The sequence below is a fragment of the Tenrec ecaudatus genome, chromosome 3 (genome assembly GCF_050624435.1).
Source record: "Tenrec ecaudatus isolate mTenEca1 chromosome 3, mTenEca1.hap1, whole genome shotgun sequence".
Taxonomy (NCBI): Eukaryota; Metazoa; Chordata; class Mammalia; order Afrosoricida; family Tenrecidae; genus Tenrec; species Tenrec ecaudatus.
Window position 1 is genome coordinate 168,437,527 of NC_134532.1, and position 24,186 is coordinate 168,461,712.

General features: G+C 45.7%; 2 protein-coding genes across 11 annotated transcripts in view; one reads left to right on the forward strand and one right to left on the reverse strand.

Annotated features, from left to right (window-relative positions):
• Positions 1–5,580, forward strand: part of CLOCK (clock circadian regulator) — a 103,645-nt gene extending 98,065 nt beyond the window's left edge. For all 10 annotated transcript variants that reach the window (XM_075544293.1, XM_075544294.1, XM_075544297.1 and 7 more), the window contains one exon: positions 301–5,580. In XM_075544293.1, the coding sequence (XP_075400408.1) occupies positions 301–489 (189 nt within the window). In that variant the 3' untranslated portion in view covers positions 490–5,580. The remainder of the gene's footprint in view (positions 1–300) is intronic.
• Positions 5,581–8,977: 3,397 nt separating this feature from the next.
• Positions 8,978–24,186, reverse strand: part of TMEM165 (transmembrane protein 165) — a 28,389-nt gene continuing 13,180 nt past the window's right edge. The window contains exons 3-6 of the mRNA XM_075544299.1: positions 17,432–17,607; positions 16,315–16,497; positions 10,846–10,951; positions 8,978–9,753 (exon numbers count right to left, since the gene is read on the reverse strand). Coding sequence (XP_075400414.1) covers positions 9,677–9,753; positions 10,846–10,951; positions 16,315–16,497; positions 17,432–17,607 — 542 coding nt within the window. The 3' untranslated portion in view covers positions 8,978–9,676. The remainder of the gene's footprint in view (positions 9,754–10,845; positions 10,952–16,314; positions 16,498–17,431; positions 17,608–24,186) is intronic.

A 24,186-nucleotide genomic window follows, 5' to 3' on the forward strand; every position in this document is an offset into this window, starting at 1 on the left:
TGTTTCAAGTTGGCTCTATTAGACATTTACACTAAAGAATGTGTGGCTTGTTGCTTTGTATACCATAAAAATCTCCAGCTCAGATTTCTTTAAAAATTAAATTTTGTCACACATACAGGAAGAGGAAAAGCCACCTAAGAGTTCCCAAACTTTGAATCTTTGATGAGAAAACAAAACGTAGGGCAGCCATGCGGCCCGCCAGGCCCTCGTCCCCATGTGCAGTGGGAACCTAGTGGATGGTAGGTGGGCGAGGCACTGCTGAGAGAAAGCAATGGCATGTAATCCTTGTTTGCTTTGTAGACTTCTCGGTTGCTCCACGGGAACCCTTCCACTCAGCTCATCCTCTCGGCGGCATTTCCACTGCAGCAGAGCACTTTCCCTCCGGCACATCACCAGCAACACCCGTCGCAGCAGCAGCAGCAGCAGCAGCAGCTTGGTCGACACAGGACTGACAGCTTGACTGACCCTTCCAAGGTTCAACCACAGTAGCACAAAGCATGCCTCCTCTCTGACATCAAGGGAGGAAAAGGTTGGCCCATAAAGAGTTGCTCAGATGATCTGAGGACAGGAGGGACTTGCCGGCAGCATCCGGAGACGCAGTGTTCAGTGTTGTAGTTCCCAGGATTAGTGGGCAGGGAGAGGCTGCCTAGTGCTGCAGGTGGATATGAAATACCAGCCAGCAGGCTCCCATAGGGAAAGAGCCAATCCTGACAGTGTTGTCGTTGCCCAGATAATTTTTGATGGAAAAGAGTCTATTGCCAAATGTTAAGATGCTCAGTTATGAAATATGACCTCCAGTGAATCAGAAAGGCACTGACGATGTTAGTATCTTTTAGCGGTTCTGTGCCTGTTAATCCAGTGTTACAGAGGACACAGCACCACGGCCATGCCAGGGGATTGCTTGCAATGATGCCATGAAGACAGTCAGTCCAATAGACTCAGTAGACGCCCCTCCTAAGCCCCTCTCCCTGTTCTGATCATGATAGAACAGTGATTACTCTCAGAAAGTCGTGTGGGTACAGATTCTCTGTTGTACAGATGCTGTAAAAATATTATGTATATGTCTGGATAAAAGGAGAGAAAGCAAAACATTTTGTATGCTGCATGAAAGCATTATCTCTTATAGATATGAGTACATTTCATTAGATTTTGACAGCGTTGCAAACTAACACAACCCCTGTTTTCCCTTTTGTTTACAACACAATAGTGTTCTATTCAGTTTTCCGGAGCACAAGTCTCTGGCTCATACTTTAGCTGTGATGTCACAGTTTGTTCAGTGAGGTATGATGTGCTGCTGGAAGTGGATTTTTTTTTTCAGGTTAAATTATTGATACAGCAGGATTTTCAAGTTATTCACAAATACCATCATTTCATTGTTTTTCAGTTACCTTTATTTGAAAATAGGATTGCACTGCTTTATTTTGGGTGGTTGGGAATTTTGATCTCATAGTTTAAAATAATGTTGTTGGAAATATTTGTATAAGTGGTTTTCAGCGAGCCTGACAGTGATTTCAAGAATGTATCAGTTATAGGAGTAAAATTTGCACAGAAAACACGTTTTAGGCACTTTTTAACATTCTCAATGGTGGGAATTTTAACTTTTAAGATACGTTGGAATCTTTTTTATTATCTTTCACAATTTCAATGCTTCTTTTAGTCAGAAATGATTCAGGGTTATTTGAGGGGGGATAAAAAAGCCCATAGTGCCTTGATTTTAATGCAGGTGATAGTTCACCATCTCGAGCTCATTTTCTGGTTTCGGTAGCAATTTTGAAACCTGTTAGTACACTGAACAGCATGCGGGTGTCGGTGGTCTCCTACATTCCTGTGCAGACTGCTTAGAGTCTCTCGGACTGGAGTTACGAATGATTTAGAAATAAAAAAATGACATCCTACTATCAAAGTCAGGAATATGATCCCAAATTTATCTCCCTAAATTAGTGGGTTAATTTCCTTTAAAGATAATGGATCAGTTAAGAATTGCCAGTAAATATTTGCTCTGCGTGAAATTGATTTTCCTTCAGAGAGAAAAGAAGTTTTAGAAATTGGCTGTGCCTTCTCTACAACACTAGGATGTTGTAACTTGTATGCTTTCTGAGCATTAACTAAGATTTCCTATGGCAACATATTGTAAAGGTAATAAATTCCAACAGAAGTTAGATACTTTTTAAAAAGCGTTTTATAGGTTTTATGGTACTGGTAACAGCTACAGCGCAAAGGAAAATGCCTGATTTGCATGTTAAAATGTTGCTGAGAGAAAGGATGGCAACAACCTAAGTCAAAATGGACCCGAGAGGAGAATGTTAACTACGACAGAGTGGAAGTGGCTAAGACCAAGCTCTGAAGAGTGAAACAACGCAGAATGGCTCGATAAAGGGGTCAGAGAGAACCCAGGTCCTTCCTTCGGCCGCGTCTGTTCTCAGCCCGTCACCCTTGAGGTGGACGCTTCATTCTTCTTTCTGTAGAGAACTGGACCCGCCACACACTTGAATTAGAAAATTAATGCTGAAAAAGAAGCGAAACCACCAAAGATAGCTGATACACTCCCCCTTCCGTGAGCACCAGCCTGAGACCCATCAGTAACTCTACATAAAGGATTCCTGGCTGCATGATCACCCAGAAGCGATCTACAACACGCCCATGCATGTCGAGAAAAGTTGTCAGCATGTGTGTGCAGACACACATGTGTGCAGGCACAACTGATGTCGTAGAAAATGGTAACGAAACGGTTGTCTCCAGCTTCAAATTGCCTTTCTTGACCGTATCATGCCATTGCACTTAGAGCTTAGATGTATTGGTTAGAGTTAGGAAGAGGGAGTTAGCCAATAAACATATAGGAAGAACTGTAAGGCTTCTTGTCACCGTACCATATTGTTTAAAACATGGTGAACAGTGAGTACTATGTACTTAGGTTAACAGACGAGACAAATCTGTAGACTGTTTACTCACATTCTCCTCCCGCGGTCTGAGGATTTCCTATCCCTCAAATACTATGGAAAGAAAACATTACAGGTTTCCTTCCTGATTCGGGTTTTTCCTGTTTAAGCAATGGCCAAGTTTTAAAAACCCACTCGCACCTTTTCCTTTGCCGTTGTATGAAGTGTTAAAAGAGCGAGCAGAAAAGCAGTTTCTTTTGAGCTTCTGTAGCCAAAGTTGTTAAAACCCCAAATCTATAGCATGAAGATACCAAATGAAAACACCTCTCAGCTCCTTAAAAACTGTACTTGCCCCTCTGCTTCACTCTTATAGGTAGTCAGTTTTTCTTAAAAGCATTTTTTCTGAGCGGCACTTTTTAGGTAGGCAGGAAACTGTTGAAGTAAGGGGCAGTGATACCTGCTATGTAGTTAACTCTGCTGCAGTAGGGCGTGGCACGGCCTTGTTCAGCAACTGGAAGGCCTCCCTATGAAAAGTCACAATTGCTGCTGAGGGTGGTTATCAGACCAGAACCTAGACACTTAAGTACTCCAGTTTTAGAGTGGGAAATGTTGGAGGAAAAGTGAATGTATTTGTTTGTTTTGTTTGTTTCAGGGGGAGGGGTGTTGGGGTGAGCATGTAAATAGGTACTACAGTTCAATCTCTGAACTCCATCCTAACTGGTGGGGGTCACTTGAGGACTCCTCTGCTTTGTCACTTAAATCTGGTTCAGGAATGTTCGAGAGTTAAGAGGATGCCCGTGATCTTGAGCAGTTTGTCACGTTCAGTGCAGAATAGTGGAAGTCAGTTGGATCTGCAGAAGTGATGACGGTCACTGCCTTAAAGCAGTGCAGCTCTGCCGAGGGGCGCCCGTGAACAGCGAGAGAAGGGGGCGCTTAGATAGAACGCGGCGTGGCCTGCTCTGCTCTACCCAGACAGGTGGAGATTCCTGAGACAGCTCCACGCACCGTGCTTCACGGTGCAAACTTCTTAGAGTGGAGCGCAGAGGCATTTTGCTCTAGTATTGCTTGCCTTCGCTTTTCCCTTTCTCGACATTGCCTTCGTAACTAAGTTTGTGGATAAGTATTTGTGTAAAACTCATTCAAGCCAATAACCTTTCCAATGTCTACAACCCTGTTCTTTGTCCACGGGAGTCAATGTTGGAAGGTATAAACACTGGATATTAATATTGTTGAGTGAGTCTAGTCAGGAGCAGGTTGATTGAAATTCTCAGTTGAGGGGAGAAGAAACAGCACAAGGGCACTTGCCATTTCTACAGAGAATAGAGAGCAAACCTTTCACCCTTGCTTGGGTTGGGTGAGCACCCTTCTAAAGGGAGCTTCTGAAGTAACTGCAAAGGAAAAGAGTACTATTTTTATAGCACATTTAATATATTTGTATATAATAACTACAAGGATACTAGGAACCTTCCACTTGACCCACTTTTCTAATTTACACTCCCCCCCCCCTTATGTTTTTTTTGGCCATAGCGCTAGTATAGCCTCCTGCACATGGGTTAACGTGCCTACCGTCAGCCTACCAAAAGATAGTGCTGCTGCTGAGACAGGTGAGAAGTGGCAACTCTCATGCCCGGGGATCCTCCCTCTGAGGAATAGCACACACTTTTCAAACAACCTACCACAGTTGAGAAGCATCATTTTGAAATGTAACAAGCACTTTATTGCAATTACTCATTTTGATAACGTTTATTATCTTAGGCATTTACTATTTCTAGAGGATCCCCAAATCATCACTTAGGTGAAATTATAAAATGACACATTTCTGAGAAATGTTTAGATCCAGTGAACCCTAGGTTTATGGGAGTGATTTCAAGGTAGCCAAGTGAACTTTGACTTTTGATCTGAACGTGGTGGAGTCGAGACTGTAGATTCCTCCTTGTTCCATGTGGACATTACCGAAAACCTATCTTGCCTATTATGTGGACACCAAAAGAGACCAAGGAGCCGGTTTCCGTTCAGAGGTCTAGGAACATCGCATCAGGGCACGTAGACGGACAGAACGACTCTGAGGAGACTGGTGGTGAGACTCCAGACTACACTGCCACATCATGAATTTCTCTTGGGTGTTTTGAATGTGCCCCAAAATATCGACGTATTTCAGTGTTTCCATTTGAATGGCTCTTGTAATAATTTTTGCACAGAAAGGACTGAGAAAAATACTACTCTGGAAAGAAAAAAAAAACATGCTTAATTTGGTCTTATTTGAATGTCTCGTATGGAAACACTGGGAATGGATTTTGTTGGCAGAATTTTAATTCGGGGTATTTAACAGCGTTGAAGGCGCAAGAAATTAAGCTAAGCAGACCTGGGAGATATTTATGCTGTTTTGCATATCCTTTCCCCCATGTCATCATTTTTAACACTACATTCCTTACCTGTTTTTCTTAAATAAACAAATACTTTGCAGGTGGTTTTGAGTTTTGAACAGTGTTTTTCAGCTGGCTGGGTTTCCCCAGGGAAGCGCGCCGTAGGAACCAGGGTTTTGTGTTGGAGCAGACGGCTAAGTGTGACCACCACCAGCAAACACAGAGGTGCTGCACCAAGTGACAATCACAGTAGTGTTTATGGAAGACTTGGGACTGGTACAAGGAAGCAGTTGCTTTGAAAGCAGTTCTCTGGGTTTCTCAAATAAAAATGGCTAAATGTACTTGTTTGTGTTTTTATAAATATCTTTGTGTTGTCATCCCGTCGAAGGTGATGCCAGTGTCCTATTTGATTTGTGGTTTCTCGTTCGGTAAGCCTTCAGAGACACAGGTGCCAATTGCAGCGCACCCCGTCCCTCCCCATCTCAAACTCGTGTCAGAAAAGCAGGCCATTCCTTTCAAATCGGCTTCATAAAGCTCCAGCTGGCCTCTGTGTTCAATTGCTGCCTTTGATTCTGTGTGGGCACACTTTGTGGTACAACTTACCCAACATAGCCAAAGGCCAGGATGATGGCCACCTGCTCTGCCCATTTCTGGGAAAAGTTGATTTAGAAAACATCAGGGGAGTGATGGCAGCTTCTGATGGCCCTCATTATTACATCCACATCAGAGTTGTTAAATGTAGGAAGAAAAGCCAATTTGTTGTCTTTAGATGAAATAAAACCGACCCTCTACCCCAGCACTGTCCAGTAAAGTCGTGTTTGAACATTGAAAGCCTAGGACTGGCAAGGCTCCACCTTGCTGGCATCCACCAGTGCCCAGTGACACTGCAGGGTTCCTGGGGCAACTCCAGAGCAGCACAGACCAGATACTAGGCGCAGTGGAGCCTTCCGTCCCAGCTCATGGCAACCTAGATCACAACTCTGCTCTGTGGGGTTTTACCTGGCGGGGGTTGTTGTTGAACGTTTTTTGTTTTGTTTTGAAGACCACCAGGCCACTCCTTCACAGATGTCTGAGCTGACCTAAACCTCCCAACTGTTCTCTTTAGCAACTGAGCGGTACCACCTAGCGCCTCCTTAGTGGTAATTAAACCACATCAATTACAAGTTAAGCTTGATGAAAAACAAGTTGCTCAACTCTGAGGGTTAAACTGAAGGTGTGAGGTTTCAGATGTATGCTTTTAAATTTATGCAGAAACAAACTGTGGCATCACTTAATAAAACAACCTTCAAATGGTCTCTGTGTCCGAGTCGGCCTGCCCTGGGCAAGCTCACTGCGGCGATGGCTGTGCCCGTACGTTTAGGAAGGCTGTGCAAATGTTTGTGACTAGGCCATTTCTAATATTTAGGCAAGAAATGTCCATTTTTTAATCTTTGAGGGGAAAGGCTGTCATGTGGACCACTCAGATGATTTAAAATTTTATTTTACTGTGGTAACAGTTGGGGACAGGGCCTCAGGATGGTTGGTATGTTCACATTTAGTTTGTGTAAAGGTTGAAGCCCAAAGACAAGCTTAAAGCAGTGCTGTGTTGAAGGCAGGGAGTGCAAAAGGGGAAGAATGTTGATCTTCGTAAAATTTGAACCGTTGCTCTCATTTGGTAGTTGTGACATCATGCCAAATCCCCGTGTTCTGTGTGGTTCTGGGTGTGCTGCATGCCACCCACCTTACTGCTTTGGTTCTTGGCGTTACATAAATTCGGGAAGCTCTTGACTGACTTCCCTGGGGGAGGAAACTGGAAATGGCAAACCGATCTTTCTTGAGTCAAGAATGGAGTTTTTCCCCGCCTTAAATATTTCATTGAAATACAAACTGATTTACCAAAATTTGACAGATCTTAACAGGTTTTGCCTCCTACCGAAATTCTGAAAGTGGACATTCACAGGAGCGGTAAGGAACCTCTCAATGGTGCTCTATTAGCTTCTCCAGCGATTCCACAAGCTATCCATGGTGGTTACGTGAACAGCTGCTGCCAGAGAGGCTGCCGGTGCAAAGCAACCCCTCAGCCATTGCACAGAGGGAATCCTCCGCGGCTGCGCTGCGCTCCGTCTTCTACAAGTCCCGAGTCACCGCGGGCATGCTTGCGAAGACGACTCGCAATGTTGCCCTTGTCAGTTGGTGTTCCCGACTGGTCACGTGTTTTCCTACTTCCTGAAGCTGTGAGAGGAAGCTAGACTGTGTTGGAGCCTACCTCCTCCACGCGGGCCTCTGGCTGTGTGATCAGTTTCCCAGGTGGCAGTGCACAGCTTTCCAAATGCCCTGTGCTGTGTGCAGTGCTGCCCAATACACTCGTGTAATGTATTTTGAACCCGGACTGATAGAAAAGAACCAAGCAGTGGCATTTTCACCCATAAATGTAAGTTAAAATAATCAGACCCTGCCTGTTTCCTTGCGCAAGTTTAAGAATAAAAAAAATACCTCAGTGCTGTGTTATCTTTTGGTATCCCCTGCATTTCTCAAAAGCTAACACCTGCGTATGTCACGCATCACTTGTAAGAATTGTGTTATTTTGGCTTTTAAAGAAAGGCTATTAAATATTTCAACATCACTATTGACATTTCAATTTTTTAATTGGTAAATTTTACCTCATTGGAGTACTTGGGCCTCAGCAACCAGATTCTCGGCACAGTTCCATCCTGCTCCAGGGGTGGCCCCTCACAAAGCTACACTGCACTTAGGTCTTGACCTTGGAACCAGGCTGCCCGAACCACCAAGTATGGAGTAATGATAGCACCAGTTCTTTCTAACTGGGGGATTCCTCTCTTCTGGGATGAAGAATGTTAGAATTCCTCCACCTCCGGTTTGTAATAGCCTAAGGTGGCTGCCACCAGGTCAGCCCCAACCCATGGCAGTCTTGTGCACAACAGTGAGAAACAGTGCAGTCAGGTGATGACTGGCCTCTTCTTGTGTTTTCATGTTTACCCGCTGACTTCAGAAGATCACCAGGCTTTTCTTCCAAGTACATTTTCATCTGGACGTTCCGCTAAAATGCACCGCCTTCATCAGCAACCCGTGCTTCTACTGACTTGAGCGGTGCACCTGCGGCAAAGCGAGGTCTCTGTCCTTTGTGGGGGTTAAGAACTCTACCTGTGAACCACTGTCTCAAGCATTACTAGCAGTGCTGAACTGCACGAAACAAAGATGTGGCCAAGGGTCCTCACAGTTGTCAAAATGCCCTGTCTTGATGTCCAGGTGCTGTTGTACAATCTTAAAAGTTTCCAAAAGCTTTCCTGTTTCATCAGGATGTGCTACTTTCTAGAGCTCTTCACAGAAGTGGTGAGCTGCCTTCCCACAGCACTACTGTAGCATGGCTGTTGGCGTTGACAGTGCTCTGTGATGAGGGTGCTTTCAGTCTCCTGAAATGACAAGTCACTACCCATGGCAGACTTCTGCAAGGGACTCTGGAAACCAGTCTTGGACGAATGAATGACAACAGCAGGCTCTAGACTTGCAATATTTGGTGTGCCTCGCAGCCCTATCAAGTAACCAAGGGCAAATTCCTCCCACTTACTTTTTTTCAAATATAAGGATAATCCTAGTAATTTTCAGAGCTGTGAGCATTAAATATGATGTGTGACTCTTGCTTAGCTATTTTAGGTGTACCAACTTCAGAAACTGCTTACGTCCTAATACTACTATGATAGAAAGTTATGAACTTGTATAACACAAGGAAAAAAAACAAGCACTGATCATACCACTTTTATTTACATTGTTACCTGTTACATTATTCAGTATAGAAAAAATATGAATACATTCATAGTATTCTAATTTGGTAATTCCACATTGTCAAATATTGACTGTTTTTATATTGGGTTTTCTACCCAATTTAAAGAAAAGAGGAATGGGTCTGGCCTTATGTTTTGCTATCAGTATTAATAGTGATTGCTCCTCTCTCATTTTATAAGAACATAATTTTAAAGACTCAATTAAAATGCTTACTGGCTTGAAGTGTTTTAAAGATAGATAATAATGCATTCTTCCCCCAAGGGGAAAATAGTTAAGGTAAATATCTTAAAATACTTTAGTGATCCATGAGATAATTTATGTTCTATATTTAAGGGGTGGGTGCTAAAAGAAATCAAGTGGTCGACCCCACCACGCAATCGTTCTTTTTTTTTTTTAAGGAGACCATATTAACATAATTATACTGGAGAAAAGAAAAATTCACACTTAGAAATATCAGGCTTCTTTTAAAAGTACACGCTGCAAATAGAATTAATAAGATTATCTCTTTTGGACCTAATTCATCATTCAGTGGTTCAAACTCACAAATCAATGCTACAAAATACAGTATTTTCTATCACCTTTAGTTACAATGTACACAATGTACAGAAAAACAAGAGTTACCTATCTTCAACTAAATACAAATGAACAAACAGCTTGTTAAAAACCAGAATCAGGACTTATAAATAGTGCAGAAAATGCAAATGCCAAAAACACGATGCCTCCTATGATTGTCACTGGAAGAAAAGAGAAGAAAAGAAAGTTAAATAAAGCAGAGTGTAATGCTTGATGCTTACAATACCAGGGAGCAAGCGTCCTTGTTCTAGCCAGCTAAGCGGGAAGACATGGGAAGGTCTTCAATCTGGCCTACACACCAAGCGACACACCCCGTGCCTGATGAGCTGCGCGAAGAAGTGGATGCTTGTCCGGTGCTGACGAGCAACACAATAGAAGTATAACTCAGCTTCAATGTCATTATCAAACGGTGGCACAACCAGGGTTGCAGACCACAGGCACCAAAATGAATGCTTACAAAATGCCTGGGCAGTGTTTCCAAACAAACTAATACCAAGATTCCTGTAGCTACTTACAGCTGTTTTCCTAAGCCCAGCTTACACATATCAATGCCCCTACTCACTCACTCACTCACGGAATCAATCCCAACGCGGAGCAACGAGACCGGACTTCTCTGAACTACCCCAGTGGGTTTCCAGGGCTATAAACCAGTAACTAATGATGTAACTACAATGATGTTTAATGTAATTCACTGGAGAAAGATTTTACAAAATTATTCTGTATTCATGTACTAACACTAAGAAATATTTATGTAATTTACAACATGTAACTTATAATTAAGGTGAGTTACTAAAATTCTGTAAGAAGCCTTGTGGTAAAAACCCCATGGAGCTAGTCAGTGATGTGTTGTAGGGTCACTATGTGGTAGAATCCACTCACTGGCAGTGGTTTCACAGCTACTGGGGAAACTCAGCCCAATCTATGACCATGGCCTCTGTCTCCCCATCTCTCTTTAAGGCCAAATGCTTCTCACTACCACACAGTGCTGTATTTTTAGCACCACTGACTGAGAAAATGTTGGCCAAAAAGAGCTCCTATAAATTCAATAATGTTTTTTAATGAATCTGCATTTACACGAGGTAAAGAATTCATATGTGCTAGATGAGGAGGAATCGTAGGACCTCAGGATCTCTTAACAGATCCTAATTACGAAGGCTGGGTATATTTTAATAATTAGGAAAAACAAAAGGCCACGGCTAATTCCCGTTTTCTAATCCCTCAGTGATTCTAAAATAATGAGAAGGCTGACTTACCAGTTCTGACAGAGATTTTCTGAGCTATCATTCTTCCACCAATGACTGCCAGGCCCGTGCATAAGCTGTGGCCCACCGTGCCCCCGACTGCAACACCGTAGGGATCCTGCGAACAAGCGTGACACGGGTTAACGCCAAACCAAGGGGGAACTGCTACTTGCGAAGGAAAATTAAAGAAACATTTCAAATGGAAGTTGACGACAAAACAGCAATTCTTAAAAAGTCAAATAAGATGTTTATGAAAAGTAATTATACTTCCAAGAAAACTTTATTAAGTGGTTTGCTATGTCAGTTATACATATTATGATAAGGACTGTACCTAAAAGGAGTAAAAGAGTCCAACTTAGTTGATTTGTACAGTCAAACTAACCCAATGAAATCCAACTACTTAACGTTTCCACACGTGTTGAACTTCATTCGCCGCTAACACGTACTGCACAGGTGCTAGGGAGACTATTTACATTAGGGATGTCTTCCTTCCCTCAGAACACGTTCAATGTTACAAGCAAGGACCCAGCCTCCCAGTTCTCCATGCATCCCTGGTGCCAGTGACAGAACACGATGCAATGAACACTTGCTATCAGAAGCACTCAGGTGGGAGGGCAGGGGTGTTCATCGGGTTTTCTGGAAAAGCCAACTCTGCAGAGCGAGCATGAGTTCACATGTTTGCTTTGGTAGAGGAGGAGACCTGAGCAGCGGTGAAGACTTCAGGAAATTACCTGAGTATTGAAGATGGCAAAGTTGGCAGGGCTTAGCAGCCCCCATCCTGACACCAGTCTCTGGCTTGGGAATGACCACAGGTTTCTGTGTGACAAGCCCAGTGTCCAGACAAACTGGTGGTGGGGAACCAGACAGAGTATAGTGGTAAACCAGGAAGCGACCAAGTCCTCACGAGACTGATAATGACAGAGTGGGAGAAATGAAGCTCGATGACTTCATTCCACAAATGTTCATGGACAAGTGGCCATCAAGAAAGCAAATGATACACTGCACTTGGCAAAGACCTCTCTAAAGTTAAAAAAAAAAAAAAAAAGCAAAGTCACTGTGATTGAGATGCGTTTCACTTAAGCCCTGAGCTTTCTGATCGCTTCACACAGGCAGCACACTTGGAATCAAGTAGGCAGAAAAAGCACTGATACATCCGTGCTGTGGTGACAGAATACGTCACTAACAGCTGAGAGAAGAAATAAAACCAGAAAGCTGCTTAGAAAGGAAAACTGGCACAACTGTGGTTTACTTACTTCAGACGCTCAGGAGGGGAACACTGGTCACCAGAAAAGGCATTGTGTCAACCAGAGGACTGGGGAGGTGAGGGGTCTGATGAGATGGCTGACTCGAGTCACAAGCACACTAGCTGTCTAGTGTGTGGCTTTAACAGATAAATGTTTTGCCTCACAGTCTAGGCGGCTACAAAACTTTGGGGGGCCCTGGAGGCATCCATTAAAGACTTCTGCAGTGCTAGAGTGGAGTGCCTATGGTGTGAGGGTCTCTGCTAGATGCCCTGCTCTATCATACTCCAGAAGCTGATGGGGCTCCTCGTTTTCAGCATGAAGCTAAAAAGCCCAGGCAGCACCAAGTCAAGCCGCTAGAAGCAACAGACCAAGATTAAGTCCCATGGTCAGTCAGTCCCAAGGCCTCCACAAACCACTATGTGGCAGTCGGAGAGGAAGCGCCACAATTCTGCCACCATGCCACTGCCACAGGAAAACAGACATGGACTTTCAGGTGCCAATTCTGGCAATAAAGAGGCCCAACACCAAGACCGACGGGGCAGTCACTAAGGTAGCCATTAAAAAAAAAAAGCTTACCTTAAAAATACTGGAACCCCCCCTCCCCCAGAAGAATTTATTTCAAAGGACGGCATTGAAATTGAAGCTGCAGCTGCAGGAGAGGGACATATCCGATTGAAGCACACAGGAGCAGATGAAGGGGGAGGAGGAGAGAGTAGAGCACAGCCTGGCCCACCAGGCCGTGAGGTCGATGTTCCCAACTAGAGCAGCCAGGCCACAGAGAGGACCACATGGCTGGCTCCACCATGAGACATGACGTCCTCACTGACCCATAGCCCTATAGGGGACAACACTGGAGACACAGAGTGGGAATTGTGCCCAATCTGACCCCGCCATACTGAGGCAAAACACTAAGGGGGAGCAACAGAACAGCAAGGCAATGGAGCTGCAAGGTCCCCAGGGAATGCTGAAGGTGGACTTTGGAGCCAGGGCGTGGTGCCCCAACAGACTGGACTGGGAAACACTCCTAAAGGCCAACGAACAGTCCTTGAACTAACTACAAGCTTTTCTTTCTTATTGTGTTTTGTTTTGTTGTTTGTCATTGGCTTGTTGTTTTGTGTATACTGTTGCTTGGTTTTGCTCTGTCTTGTTTTTGTGCATGTTATTATCTCCGTAGGTCTGTCTAAATAAGATAGGCTGAATGAAAAATCTGGAGAAAACCACGGGACCAAAAGTTCCGGGGGGGTATAGGAGAGAGGGCGAGGTGGGGGGAAAGGTAGTGGTGGTAACAAACCCAGGGACAAGGGAACAAGTGATCCAAATCGGTGGTGAGGTGGGTGTAGGAGGTCTGGTAGGGTGTGATCAAGGGTAATGTAACCAATGCTGAAACCCAAATGAAGACTTAGCATGATAGTGGGACAAGAGGAAAGTCAAAGGAAATAGAGGAAAGAGCTAGGAGGCAATGGGCATTTATAGAGGTCTAAATAAAGGCATGTCCATATGCAAATATATTTATATATGAGGATGGGTAAATAGATCTATGTGTATATATTTATAGGTTTTGTATTAAGATAGCAGAAGAACATTGGGCCTCCACTCAAGTACTCCCTCAAAGCAAGAATACTTTCTTCTATTAAATTGGCATTCTATGATGCTCACCTTCCCAACACAACCGCTGAAGACAGAGCAGGTGAATAAGTAAATGTGGTGAAGAAAGATGATGGTGCTTGGCTTTCAAAAGATATAGCATCTGGGGTGTTAAAGGCTTGAAGGTAACCAAGTGGCCATCTAGCTTAGAAGCAACAAAGCCCACATGGAAGAAGCACACCAGCCTGTGCGATCACAAGGTGTTGAAGGGATCAGGTATCAGGACATCATCAGAACAAAAAATCATAGTGAATGAAAGGGAGGGGAGATGCGCAGTGGAGACCCAAAGCCCATTTGTAGGCCAGTGGACATCCCCTTACAGAAAGGTCTCGGGGAGGAGGCAAGCCAGTCAGGGTGCGACATAGCAACAATGAAACATACAACTTTCCTCTGGTTCCTAAATGCTTCCTCGTTCCCCACTTATCATGATCCTAATTCCACCTTACAAATCTGGCTAGACCACTGGTACAAATAGGAACTGCAAACACAGGGAATCCAGGGTGGATGATCCCTTCAGGACCAGTGGTGTGGGTGGCGATACTGGGAAGGTGGGGTTGAAAGGGGGAACCGATTACAAGGATCTACATGTGACCCCCTCCCTGGGGGATGGACAACAGAAGAGTGGGTGAGGGGAGAGACGTCGAACAGGGCAAAATAATAATTTATAAATTATCAAGAGTTCATGAGGGAAGGGCAGCAGGGAGGGAGGGGTAAAAATGAGTTGATACCAGGAGCTTAGGTGGAGAGCAAATGTTTTGAGAATGATGAGGGCAATGAATGTACAAATGTGCTTTACACGATTGATGTATGTGTGGATTGTGAAAATGATTAAAGAAAAAAAAACAAAACACTGGAACCAGAAGAGGAATTGGGTTCACCCCCCATACACAACGTAGCCTTTTACTACACTTGATCTTAGCCAAAAGGACGAGAAGTGATACACAACGTAGCCTTTTAAAGACTTTTCTGCCTGAATAGTGATGCCACAGGTATCTTAGTCCTGGACTCTCAATATTTTATTTGCTTTATATTTGAAATTATACTGGATACTAAGAAACATGTTGTATAGCAGACATGTCCTACCATTGAAAGGAAATGTCCTAAAAATTAGAAGGAAATCCGAATCAAGCCTGTTATCTGAACCCTACCGACTGACAGTCGTCGACTGTGACAGCTATTAGAGCAGTTAATAAATGGTGAGTTAGGATCCAGAGTATCGTCCAGTCTCCAGAGTCGCAGCGCAGTCCAGCTGGGCAAAGCTGATCCTGCCCATGAGCGGTAACAGATGCCTCATGCACTACTTTCACAGTTCCGATCAAGAGCAATAACACGGCCATCAAGTGGGTGCTAATGTATAACGGCCCTAGGGCAGGGTAGACCTGTCCCTGTGGGTTTCTGAGACTGTCCCCCTTTATGGAATAGAAAGCCCAGTCTTCTTTTTCCTAAAGAGCGGCTGGTGGTTTCGAACTGCTGACCTTGCAGTTAGCAGCCCAATTCACAACCACTACGCCACCAGGGCTCCTAAGAGGAATAGAGCTATGAAAAAAGTAAAACAACACGTGTTTTTAAAATAAGTTCACTTAACAATTAAGAACGTTACAGTAGATAAAAATGGAAGGCTGGTTTAGACAGCCTCCGCTCTAGGTCTGGCCCCTGCAAGCACCCTGCTTAAAAGGCTGAACAAGTTACCCCATCTCTTTGGGCTCCAGGTTCCGAGTCTGTGCAGCAAATACAAGTCCGGGGTGATCTGAAGTCTCCCCAGCTTACTACCGCTCTACGTCTAAAACGTCACCACAGTGTTCTAAAGAGAAGCAACCAGACCACCGCTAATGGCAGGAACCAAAGATCGCGCTGTAAACATTTTAATTTCCTTGGATGTTTTGTTCTTTGCTTTTAAAATATCTCCTTTTTGCACATCAGTAAAATAATGCTGAGGAGTGACCATCCAAAGAGCATCGGGGACGGTTGTAAAGAACAGAATCAATCCTCCTTCGCTGGGCTCTCGGGCTGCTCCTCATTCCTCACTAACAAAGTGGCAATCGATACAAGCACTCAATGATGGCTCCAGGTGCGGAACACAAGAGCCAAAATGTACACACTTAATAAGGAGGCTTTCTATATGGATTGCCAGACCGACCTCCATCAATATAAGTTTACATTCTCAACAAGTATCCAAAGGAAAAGTATGAGAAAGCATCTTGGCAAAGGAGGGGAGAGGAGCCAGCAGGATGGCTTCAGGAACCAACAGGAGGTCGGTTAAGCAGCGTATCCAGACTGTCAACTAAGGGCATTCAGCCAGCGATGGAAATACTCTCTAGGCCAGCGGTTCTCAACCTGAGGGTCATGAACCCTTTGGGGGTCGACCGACCCTTTCACAGGGGTTTCGCGATTCATAACAGTAGAAAAATGACAGTTATGAAGTAGCAGCGAAAATAATTTTATGGTTGGGCGGGGGGGGGGGTCACCACCACATGAGGAACTGTATGTAAGGGTCGCGGCCTGAGGAAGGTGGAGAACCATCGCTCTAGGCCGACCCTGGCCCTGCCCAGCGTTCCTCTGGAGCAAAGGAAGTGCCGTCCTAGTAGCAACTCACCTCTCTAGCTGCCAGGACGATGGTGGTCAGTTGAGAGCGATCACCCCACTCGGCTAAGAAGGTGAGGGTAAGAGCTTGAACAAAGATGGGCGAGATAAAATGCAACCACTTCTTCTGAGGCAGCGTGGTGCTTGCACCAGATTCAACATCTCCGGGTCCATTTAAGAGTTTAGTTCGTTGAAGCTAAAGTTAAAAATAAGAAACAACAACAGATGACAGTCCCACGCAGCATCTCCTATGATTTACATAGTGTCCCCTTTGAGCCATCAGCCTCACGGAGCAACAATGTGATATTCTTCAGTCCCCCACTCCTCCCAGACCCACCAAGCGCTCCTTACTAGTCACTGCCTAACCTGGGCGGGAAAACAAGAAAAGAAAAGGCCCCACTCCCATCACCGCTTAGAAACCGCCCGTCACCATCAGCCAGAATCAACTTGGTGGCAGTGGGTTTGGTTTAGGTTTTTCCATTACGACGTTTTTTAAGAAAACGGAAAATGGCATTAGTAAAAAAAGATTCAACGATGTACTATTCGTTCTTGAGGATCACAAGCATGTGATCTTGAGCATCTTGTTGGGAAACCTTACTCCATGAACCCTACAGCACTGCCCTGGCTCCTTCCAACTGGAGAACATTTCACAGGAACACAATGCAAGGCCCTCAAGGATGCCCCAACTGCGGAGTCCGGCATGTGGAACCCCCTTGGGAAGGACTCAGAGATGCTGACAGCCCGTTAAAACCTGTAGAGCTGGGGCGGGGCGGGGTGGGGGTGCTGCGAAGCAAAAGTGTCATTTGGAGATCTCGGTGTTAGGATGTGGTAGCAATCACTTTAACTTGCTCTTGTTGTTCCTGCTTTTCAAGAGCTTACACCCAATCTCACTAGGGAACCCGATGTTCCCATTCCAGATCCTCTCAGCTTCCTCGCTCTAGCAGTTGACACTAACCCTGAGGGAATCCTAGGAGAGCCAGCTCCAGCTCCGAACCTGGAAACTAGGTAAACGGAACTGTCACTGTGTCCCCGCATTGATCGCACGCCATGACGAGGGAAACCCTCTGCACAGCGGTCATTCTCAGAGCAGTGCCTTCTGGGTCAGGACACTGAGCAGCCCTGGGACTTACTTCTTCATCCTTCTTCTTTATTTCAGCTTGAACTTCTTCTAGTTCCTCTTGACCCTCATCCGGGCTCATCTTTAAGCCTTCTCGAAGCATTCTAATGCCAAAAATGGCAAATAATACAGTTGAAACATAGTACGTATACACCCGGGGGATGACTGTGGTGGCATAGCCAAATAACACTGCAAGAAACACAACAGCAGTCACATGTTAATTCTCCTCGACCCTCACACCCTGAGGAGAAGGCAGCTGGCACTGCAGAGAGGGACACCGGGCTGCGGCTGAGTGCATCCCACCGCACAGCCTCCGGGTGTCGGGTTTCCGAGCCTGTAACTAGTGGCCTTACCTCGTGCCACGCACTTATGTGTAACCTTTGCGCAAGTACCGATTTCCTCAGTGTAAGACACGAAAAGCCTGAAAATCGAACATTTTCACGACTTTAGATTTTACATCTATGCTGTTATAACCATTTGTATTCTCAACCTGTGTTAAAAGGGAAAGTTTTGAGAAAAGTGAGCTAAGCTGAAAAAGCAACTGCCACATCATTTTGACAAAACGGAAGAAAAGCGATGGCAGTCGGAGGAGTGAAAATAGAACACGATTTGGAACATCCCGCTCACACGGAACCCTGCGGTCTCGTCAAAGAGCTGCACACGACTTTCTCAAGAAAGCCATGCTCCAGTTGCAGGCGGCATGTACTCCGTGAGGGCCCCGCCTAAGACACTGAACCCCCGAGTCATGTTCACCGGGGCATACATACATAGGGCTTTCGGCAGGTTAGCCTTGACATGACCTGGATGAAAGGATCCAAGATTTCAGAACATGGGAGCCAGACTGTTTTCACACACAGGTGATACACTTTTTCATCACACATCTTTAAATTTAAAAAACTATTTACTGCAGAATCATGATTCAAATTCCTTTTCTTCTCACCTATTTCAAAGAAACGTTGTCGACTAGGTCAGCGTTTCACCAAGTGGGCGATGGATGCTGCCTGCCAGGGTGTCCAGAACAGTCCCGGGAGCTGCAGAAGCAGCTAATGAAATGTCCTTAGTCTTTATTCTGGATTTTGGACTACAATACAAAAGTTTCTCATTGACAGGGGAGTGTGGCTTTTGGGTTTTTTTATACCTGAAAGGGGGCAGCAGGCCAAACAACTTTGGGAATCTATGGATGGCGGGCAAGGCCGACACTAGACAGACAGGGGAGACCAAAAACGATGAGGACATATACAATGCTGAGCTCCGAGCACTGACAGGAAGCCCGTGATGCCAATTTGTAATGAAGATGAGTAGACAGGAAATCATATCATTCAGAGAATTATGGACGGTGAATTGTATGTATTTAAGTTGAAGTGTACATTTAAAAACTGAATTGGCTATTTCTAAGTATACAAACCAAACTGTTAGATACTTTCTTTTCACTTTATCAACTATTTTGTTAGCTGGCATTTTGAATTTAGGACAATAGTGGAAATCTTGTGCTTTAACAACATGTAGGGGACAGTAATGCTGCCTGTGATGGCTACAATTTTAAGTTTGTTCAACAAGGATTCTCAACGGTTTGGCATCTATGTAACGCTGTCATTGGGCACTGGTTCAATGATGTACTCGTCTTCCATTTTCACATGATACATATTTCTGCACAATGACGTAGTCCCTGGAACCCAACCATGTTGGTAGGTCAAAACTAAGTGCGTTTACTTTCCAATAAAATGTTTTTGATTAAAAAGACTTTAAGATCCTGCTTAACCTCCCTGGCGGTAATCGCGAGCGTGGCTCGGGGTAAATGTTAACTGTCAGACGCGGTAGCCCCGAGCCACCCTCGGGATTCCACTGCAGAGAAGTCCCTTAACAAATTTACTGACATCATTAGACCACCAGGGAGGTCAAACATGTGGTCATCTCTATATATCTCTGTGCCCATCTGTATTCGTATTATGTACACATCTTCCTTATAGGAACCCTGGTGACACAGTGGGTTACAGTTGGGCTGATAACCGCAGGTCGGCAGTTCAAACCCAGAGTCACAGAGCAGAAGGATGATGCAATTCTACTATGTCCTAAAAGGTTGATTCAACTTGATAGAACTGAGTTTTAAGTATACCTTGCAAACACATACAATAGACATGTTTATGTATGGAATGCATAAAGATGAATATCCTAGGCATTAATGAGCTAAAATGGACAGGTACTGGCCATTCTGAGCCGTCCAAACAATCATACGGCTTACTATGCCAGGAAAGACAAATGGTCAAGAACATTTCCAGATCTGTCCTGACGTAGAATGCTATATGTGGTAGAGTATCATCCACACAACTCCACAGAAGGGCCACTAATACAACTATTTTCAAATTAAGCCTACCAGAACCAATGATAACTTGAAGAACTCTACCAACTTCTTCAGACTGAAACTGATCAAACATATAACCCAAATGTAGCAGTACTTACTGATTGGAATATAAAAATTAGAAACAAAGAGGAAGGAAAATGCTTTGCTGGTAGAAATGAACCTAGAAATGGCAAGCCCAGTTTCTTCACTGTAAATACCTGTTTCCAACATAAATGGTGACTACACTAGTGGACCTCACCAGGTGGAATACTCAGAAATCACACTGACCCTATCGGGCTGTGGTAGATGCTGGAGAGGCTCAAAACCGTCAACCCAAGCCAGCCAGACCACAAACTGCCCACAGACAGGCTCAGGTTTAGGTTGATTAAAAACTACTTTACATAAGCTGAAATAGAACCTTGAATATTCTACGTAAATTCAGAGATATCTGAAGAATCAATCTGATGAGTTGTGGGATGACATCAAGAACACCAAGCATGAAGAAAGCCAAAAGGACATTGGAAAGGCAGGAAAACCATACACACACTGTTATGTAAAGACGGACAGAGGAGAAAGAGCACTAACACAAATGCCGAAGGAACACAGGGCGTCCCACGGTTAGCAATAGATAAGCCTGGGGGAAAGTATACTGGTACTCTGGACTGTTATCGCAACTTCCAGAATTTAAAATTATACTCTTAAGTGGTTTTATTAAAAAATGTAGCAAACCTTTGGAGATCTCCTAAAATTAGTGTTCCCTTTTATCTGTAGGTAATCTACAAATAAGAAAGCGACTTTACTGAAAAAGTTCTGGCCTGTCTCCTCCTTCCACCACTGAGAACAAAAAATGACTTGGTTTCCCCATCCTCAGCTAACTGTCCCTCCCTCCTCTTGGAAGCCGTTCTTCTAGGAACAAGGTGACAGCTTAGGCCTCTTGCAGCAAGTGCTCCATCTGGACCACCTCACCAAGGAGCTACCAACGCACTGGCCCTCTGCATCCTGCCAGTGGTGACCTCCAAGACGTGCTGCAGTGAAGCCAGAGATTCGGGAAGTCCCCTTCTACCACTCAGCTAAGAACGCTCAGAAAGGGCATTAGTGGAAGTGGGGGACATGGGACAGGGCGAAAGCCCCCTCAAAAACACCCTCATGGCTGTTAATGCTGGCTCACAGAGCCCCTACAGGGCAGAGAACTAGCCCCTTTGGGTTTCCAAGGCTTCAAATCTTTACAGGAGTAGAAAGCATTATCTTCCTCCCTCAGAAGTAGCTGATGGTTTCGAACTGCTGACCCAATGTGTAGCCCACTACATGACCAGGGGTCTCCAGACTCATTTAAAGTCAGAGGGAGTATCAGTATTTATAGCACATAAAAATTCTCAAGGAGGCCAGAAACAGGATGTCACAGAACACAACCAAGTTAACAATGGGGATTCCCACTAATGTGTTCTGAGGGCTCTGTAGTCAGGAAAGCAGGTGGATGGCGTCTTCACAGGTGCAGCAGCAAAGGCAGAAGTGAGCCTCCTGGTGGACTGGGGAGAAGGGGGGAGGCAGGCTGCAGGCAGAGTGATAACGGGGAGGTAGCACTACCAACGCTGTCTCAACAGGTCCAGATTCTAGGGAAGTCCCCCCGCTAGTGAGGGCCGAGGATGGCTGCGAGCCTGGCAGTCTGGCTAACCCTGCTTCCAGCCCCATGCTAACGCACAGGACACACAACAGAAACAAGCCACAAACCAAAAGCAGCCTGCACGCACCCCTGTGCAAACACAGCTATGTGGACTGAATGCTGCTCTCACCAGCAGGTGAACTTCCTTGCCTATGTTCTCCTTCCTAAAACTCAGTGTCTGAAGAGGCTGCTGTTGAGAAGTCTTGTTCAGCCTCCTTCCTCCACTCATCCTTTGCCCACTTGACCAAGTGACCTCTTACCCAGCTTCCTACAGTGCACTTCCCCAGTTGGGACTTGCACACACCGAGTACTCGCGTGAATGACGCTGAAATGAAAACATTACCTCAGGAATTCTGCCCTAGTGCCCCCTGCGTGCACTGCACCTGGCTCCTGGTGTTTCCAGAAACGAGTTTCAGCTGCATTCACCCTCCTCCAAGAGTCCAGAAACATTCCTTCTGATCATATTGGTAATGATAAAGGTATGAGCAATGGGCAGGAAGTCACGCATGGAGCTGGTACTCAGGAAATAAACAATAAAACTGTGTTTGCTCCAGGGCACTCTGCGGCCAGGTTGAGAGAAGTGGCATGCCTTGTAGCCAATCTGTGTCCAGGCACTTGGCGGAAGGGCAACCAGAAGGCTATGCATGGGGCTGCAGAGTCCAAGGGTGGGCTGGATCCAGGGCAGGGTGGGGGCAGTTGCCCACACATCTGAGTCAGCCCCATGTAACGCTGGGCAGCAGGACCATGTGTGTGGGTCCACAGTGTCCCAGCCCCACAGAGACCCTGGGCTGTCCATCAGACCCAACTTGAATGGGACACACAGTCCCTCTAAGCCCGACTCTCAACACCACCCTGTGGCATCCACATGGACAGGCAATCCAAACAACCAGAGCACAACAGCCGGGCGGCCAGAGCAGCCAGATGGAAGCTAGAGTGAACTTGGATGCCTTGAGCAGGTCTCGCCCACCTGAGTGGCCACGCTGGCGAGTGCAGAGCTGCACGCCTCCTGCCTCAGGCCCAGGGCTGTTCCTGGGGTGGGAATAGTGCTTTCTTCCTGCGTGGGTGAACAGTGCACAGAACAGGGACAGCATCCTTCCAGGAGAGGGGCTGTACTAGAAACTTTGAGGCAGGTGGGCAAAGTGCTGCTGCTCGGAACAAAATCCAACGTCGACAGGCACCAAAACACGGGCTTCACATGAAACACATTGAATTCTTTTTTTAACTGACCCAAAGTCAGCAACATGTTAAAATATACCTGTGGGTGTAACGCACTCATAAAACCACCACCGCAGTGGCTGGCTGCAGAGCAATGCCAAGCATCTAACACGTGTGACTTGCATGAAAATATGGGTTAGTCTGTCCAGTCACGCCAGCTCATCATAAGCAAGAGGGAGGTCTCTGTGGCTCCTCTGTCATTTACAAAGGTCCGATCAGTAAAGATGGGGCACTGGCCTCGTGAGGAGGACCCTGACTGCCCACGCCCTAAGAAACCCCCTACTGATGGGGCCATCTGTGACTTCTGTGTGGCCCCTGCAATGAATTACTGACCCCGCAGAGAAATAGCAAGTACCTTCAGAGGGACCGCTGGTGTGAGACCTGCGGAAGAAGGCAGAGGGTGGACGCATGTCCGACCTTCGCGAAAGCCAGAAGTGGGCTGATGTTGAGTTTGATTCGCCTTCTTCCTTATGAAGAGGTGCCTTGGTGGCGTGGTGGGTGGATTCTGTTACCTACAGAATCAGCAGTTTGAGCCCACCAGCCACGCCATGAGATAAAGACGAGGCTTTCTGCTGCACAAGACATGTTTAGAGGCTTGCAGAGCAAGGATGTTACTTTGAGGAGGAAAGTGAGCCTGGCGGGAGCCGTGGTGTCAATTGCCCCATATGCTTGTAATACACACTAAACACCAAGTAAGGAAGATCCGAGAAGTGAGGCATTTGAATTGTGGTGCTGGAGAAGAGTACTGAAAGTACCATGGAGTGCTAAGAAGACAACCCGGTCTGCTTGGAAAAAAAGCAGTACGGCCAGAGTGCTCCTTAGAGGCAAGGATTGCGAGACTTCATCTTACAAACTTTGAACATGTCGTCAGGAGACCAGTGCCTGGAGAAGGACATCGTGTTTGGCAACGTGGAGGGGCAGCAAAGATAGGAAGGCCCTCAAGGAGATGGACTGGCACGGGGCTGCATCACTGGTCTCAGGCACAAGATCAATTGTGAGGACGGGGTAGGTCCAGGCAGCGTTTTGTACTATTGTGCATGGCATTGCAACAACAAAGATTTACAGCCTCAGACACCAGAGGGGCCGTTCTACTCCATCCCCATGGTCACGGATGAGATGGAATGGCCCTGACAGCAGTGGGTTTCGTTTTCGGGGCTCCTTAGTGAAATCGGAAGGTTAGAAGCCACCCCCTCACAATTCTTACAGTGCTACAACTGGTAACTGCTCGGGGCTGTTAAACTCCAAGTTGGCGGTGTGAGTCCCTGTGAGGGTTCCACGAAAGAAGGGCCTGGCAATCTACTTCCCCGGAAGCTGCCAGGAAATCCCCGCGGACACAGGCCTCCCCACGCACAGAATCTGGGTTTCAGTTTGTCTGTTCGCATGGTAAGATATCAAACAGTAATGTAAACACAGGCTCTGACCAAGACCATGTCACTCCTCTGCTGCACCGGGGAGGAAGAGGTAGCGACTCTCAAGTGGTGCTTGTCTTCCAAATGTCTTTCAGCTGGAAAATAATGGAGCTCTTTGTAGTCGTCAAGACCCCCTTCTAAAACAC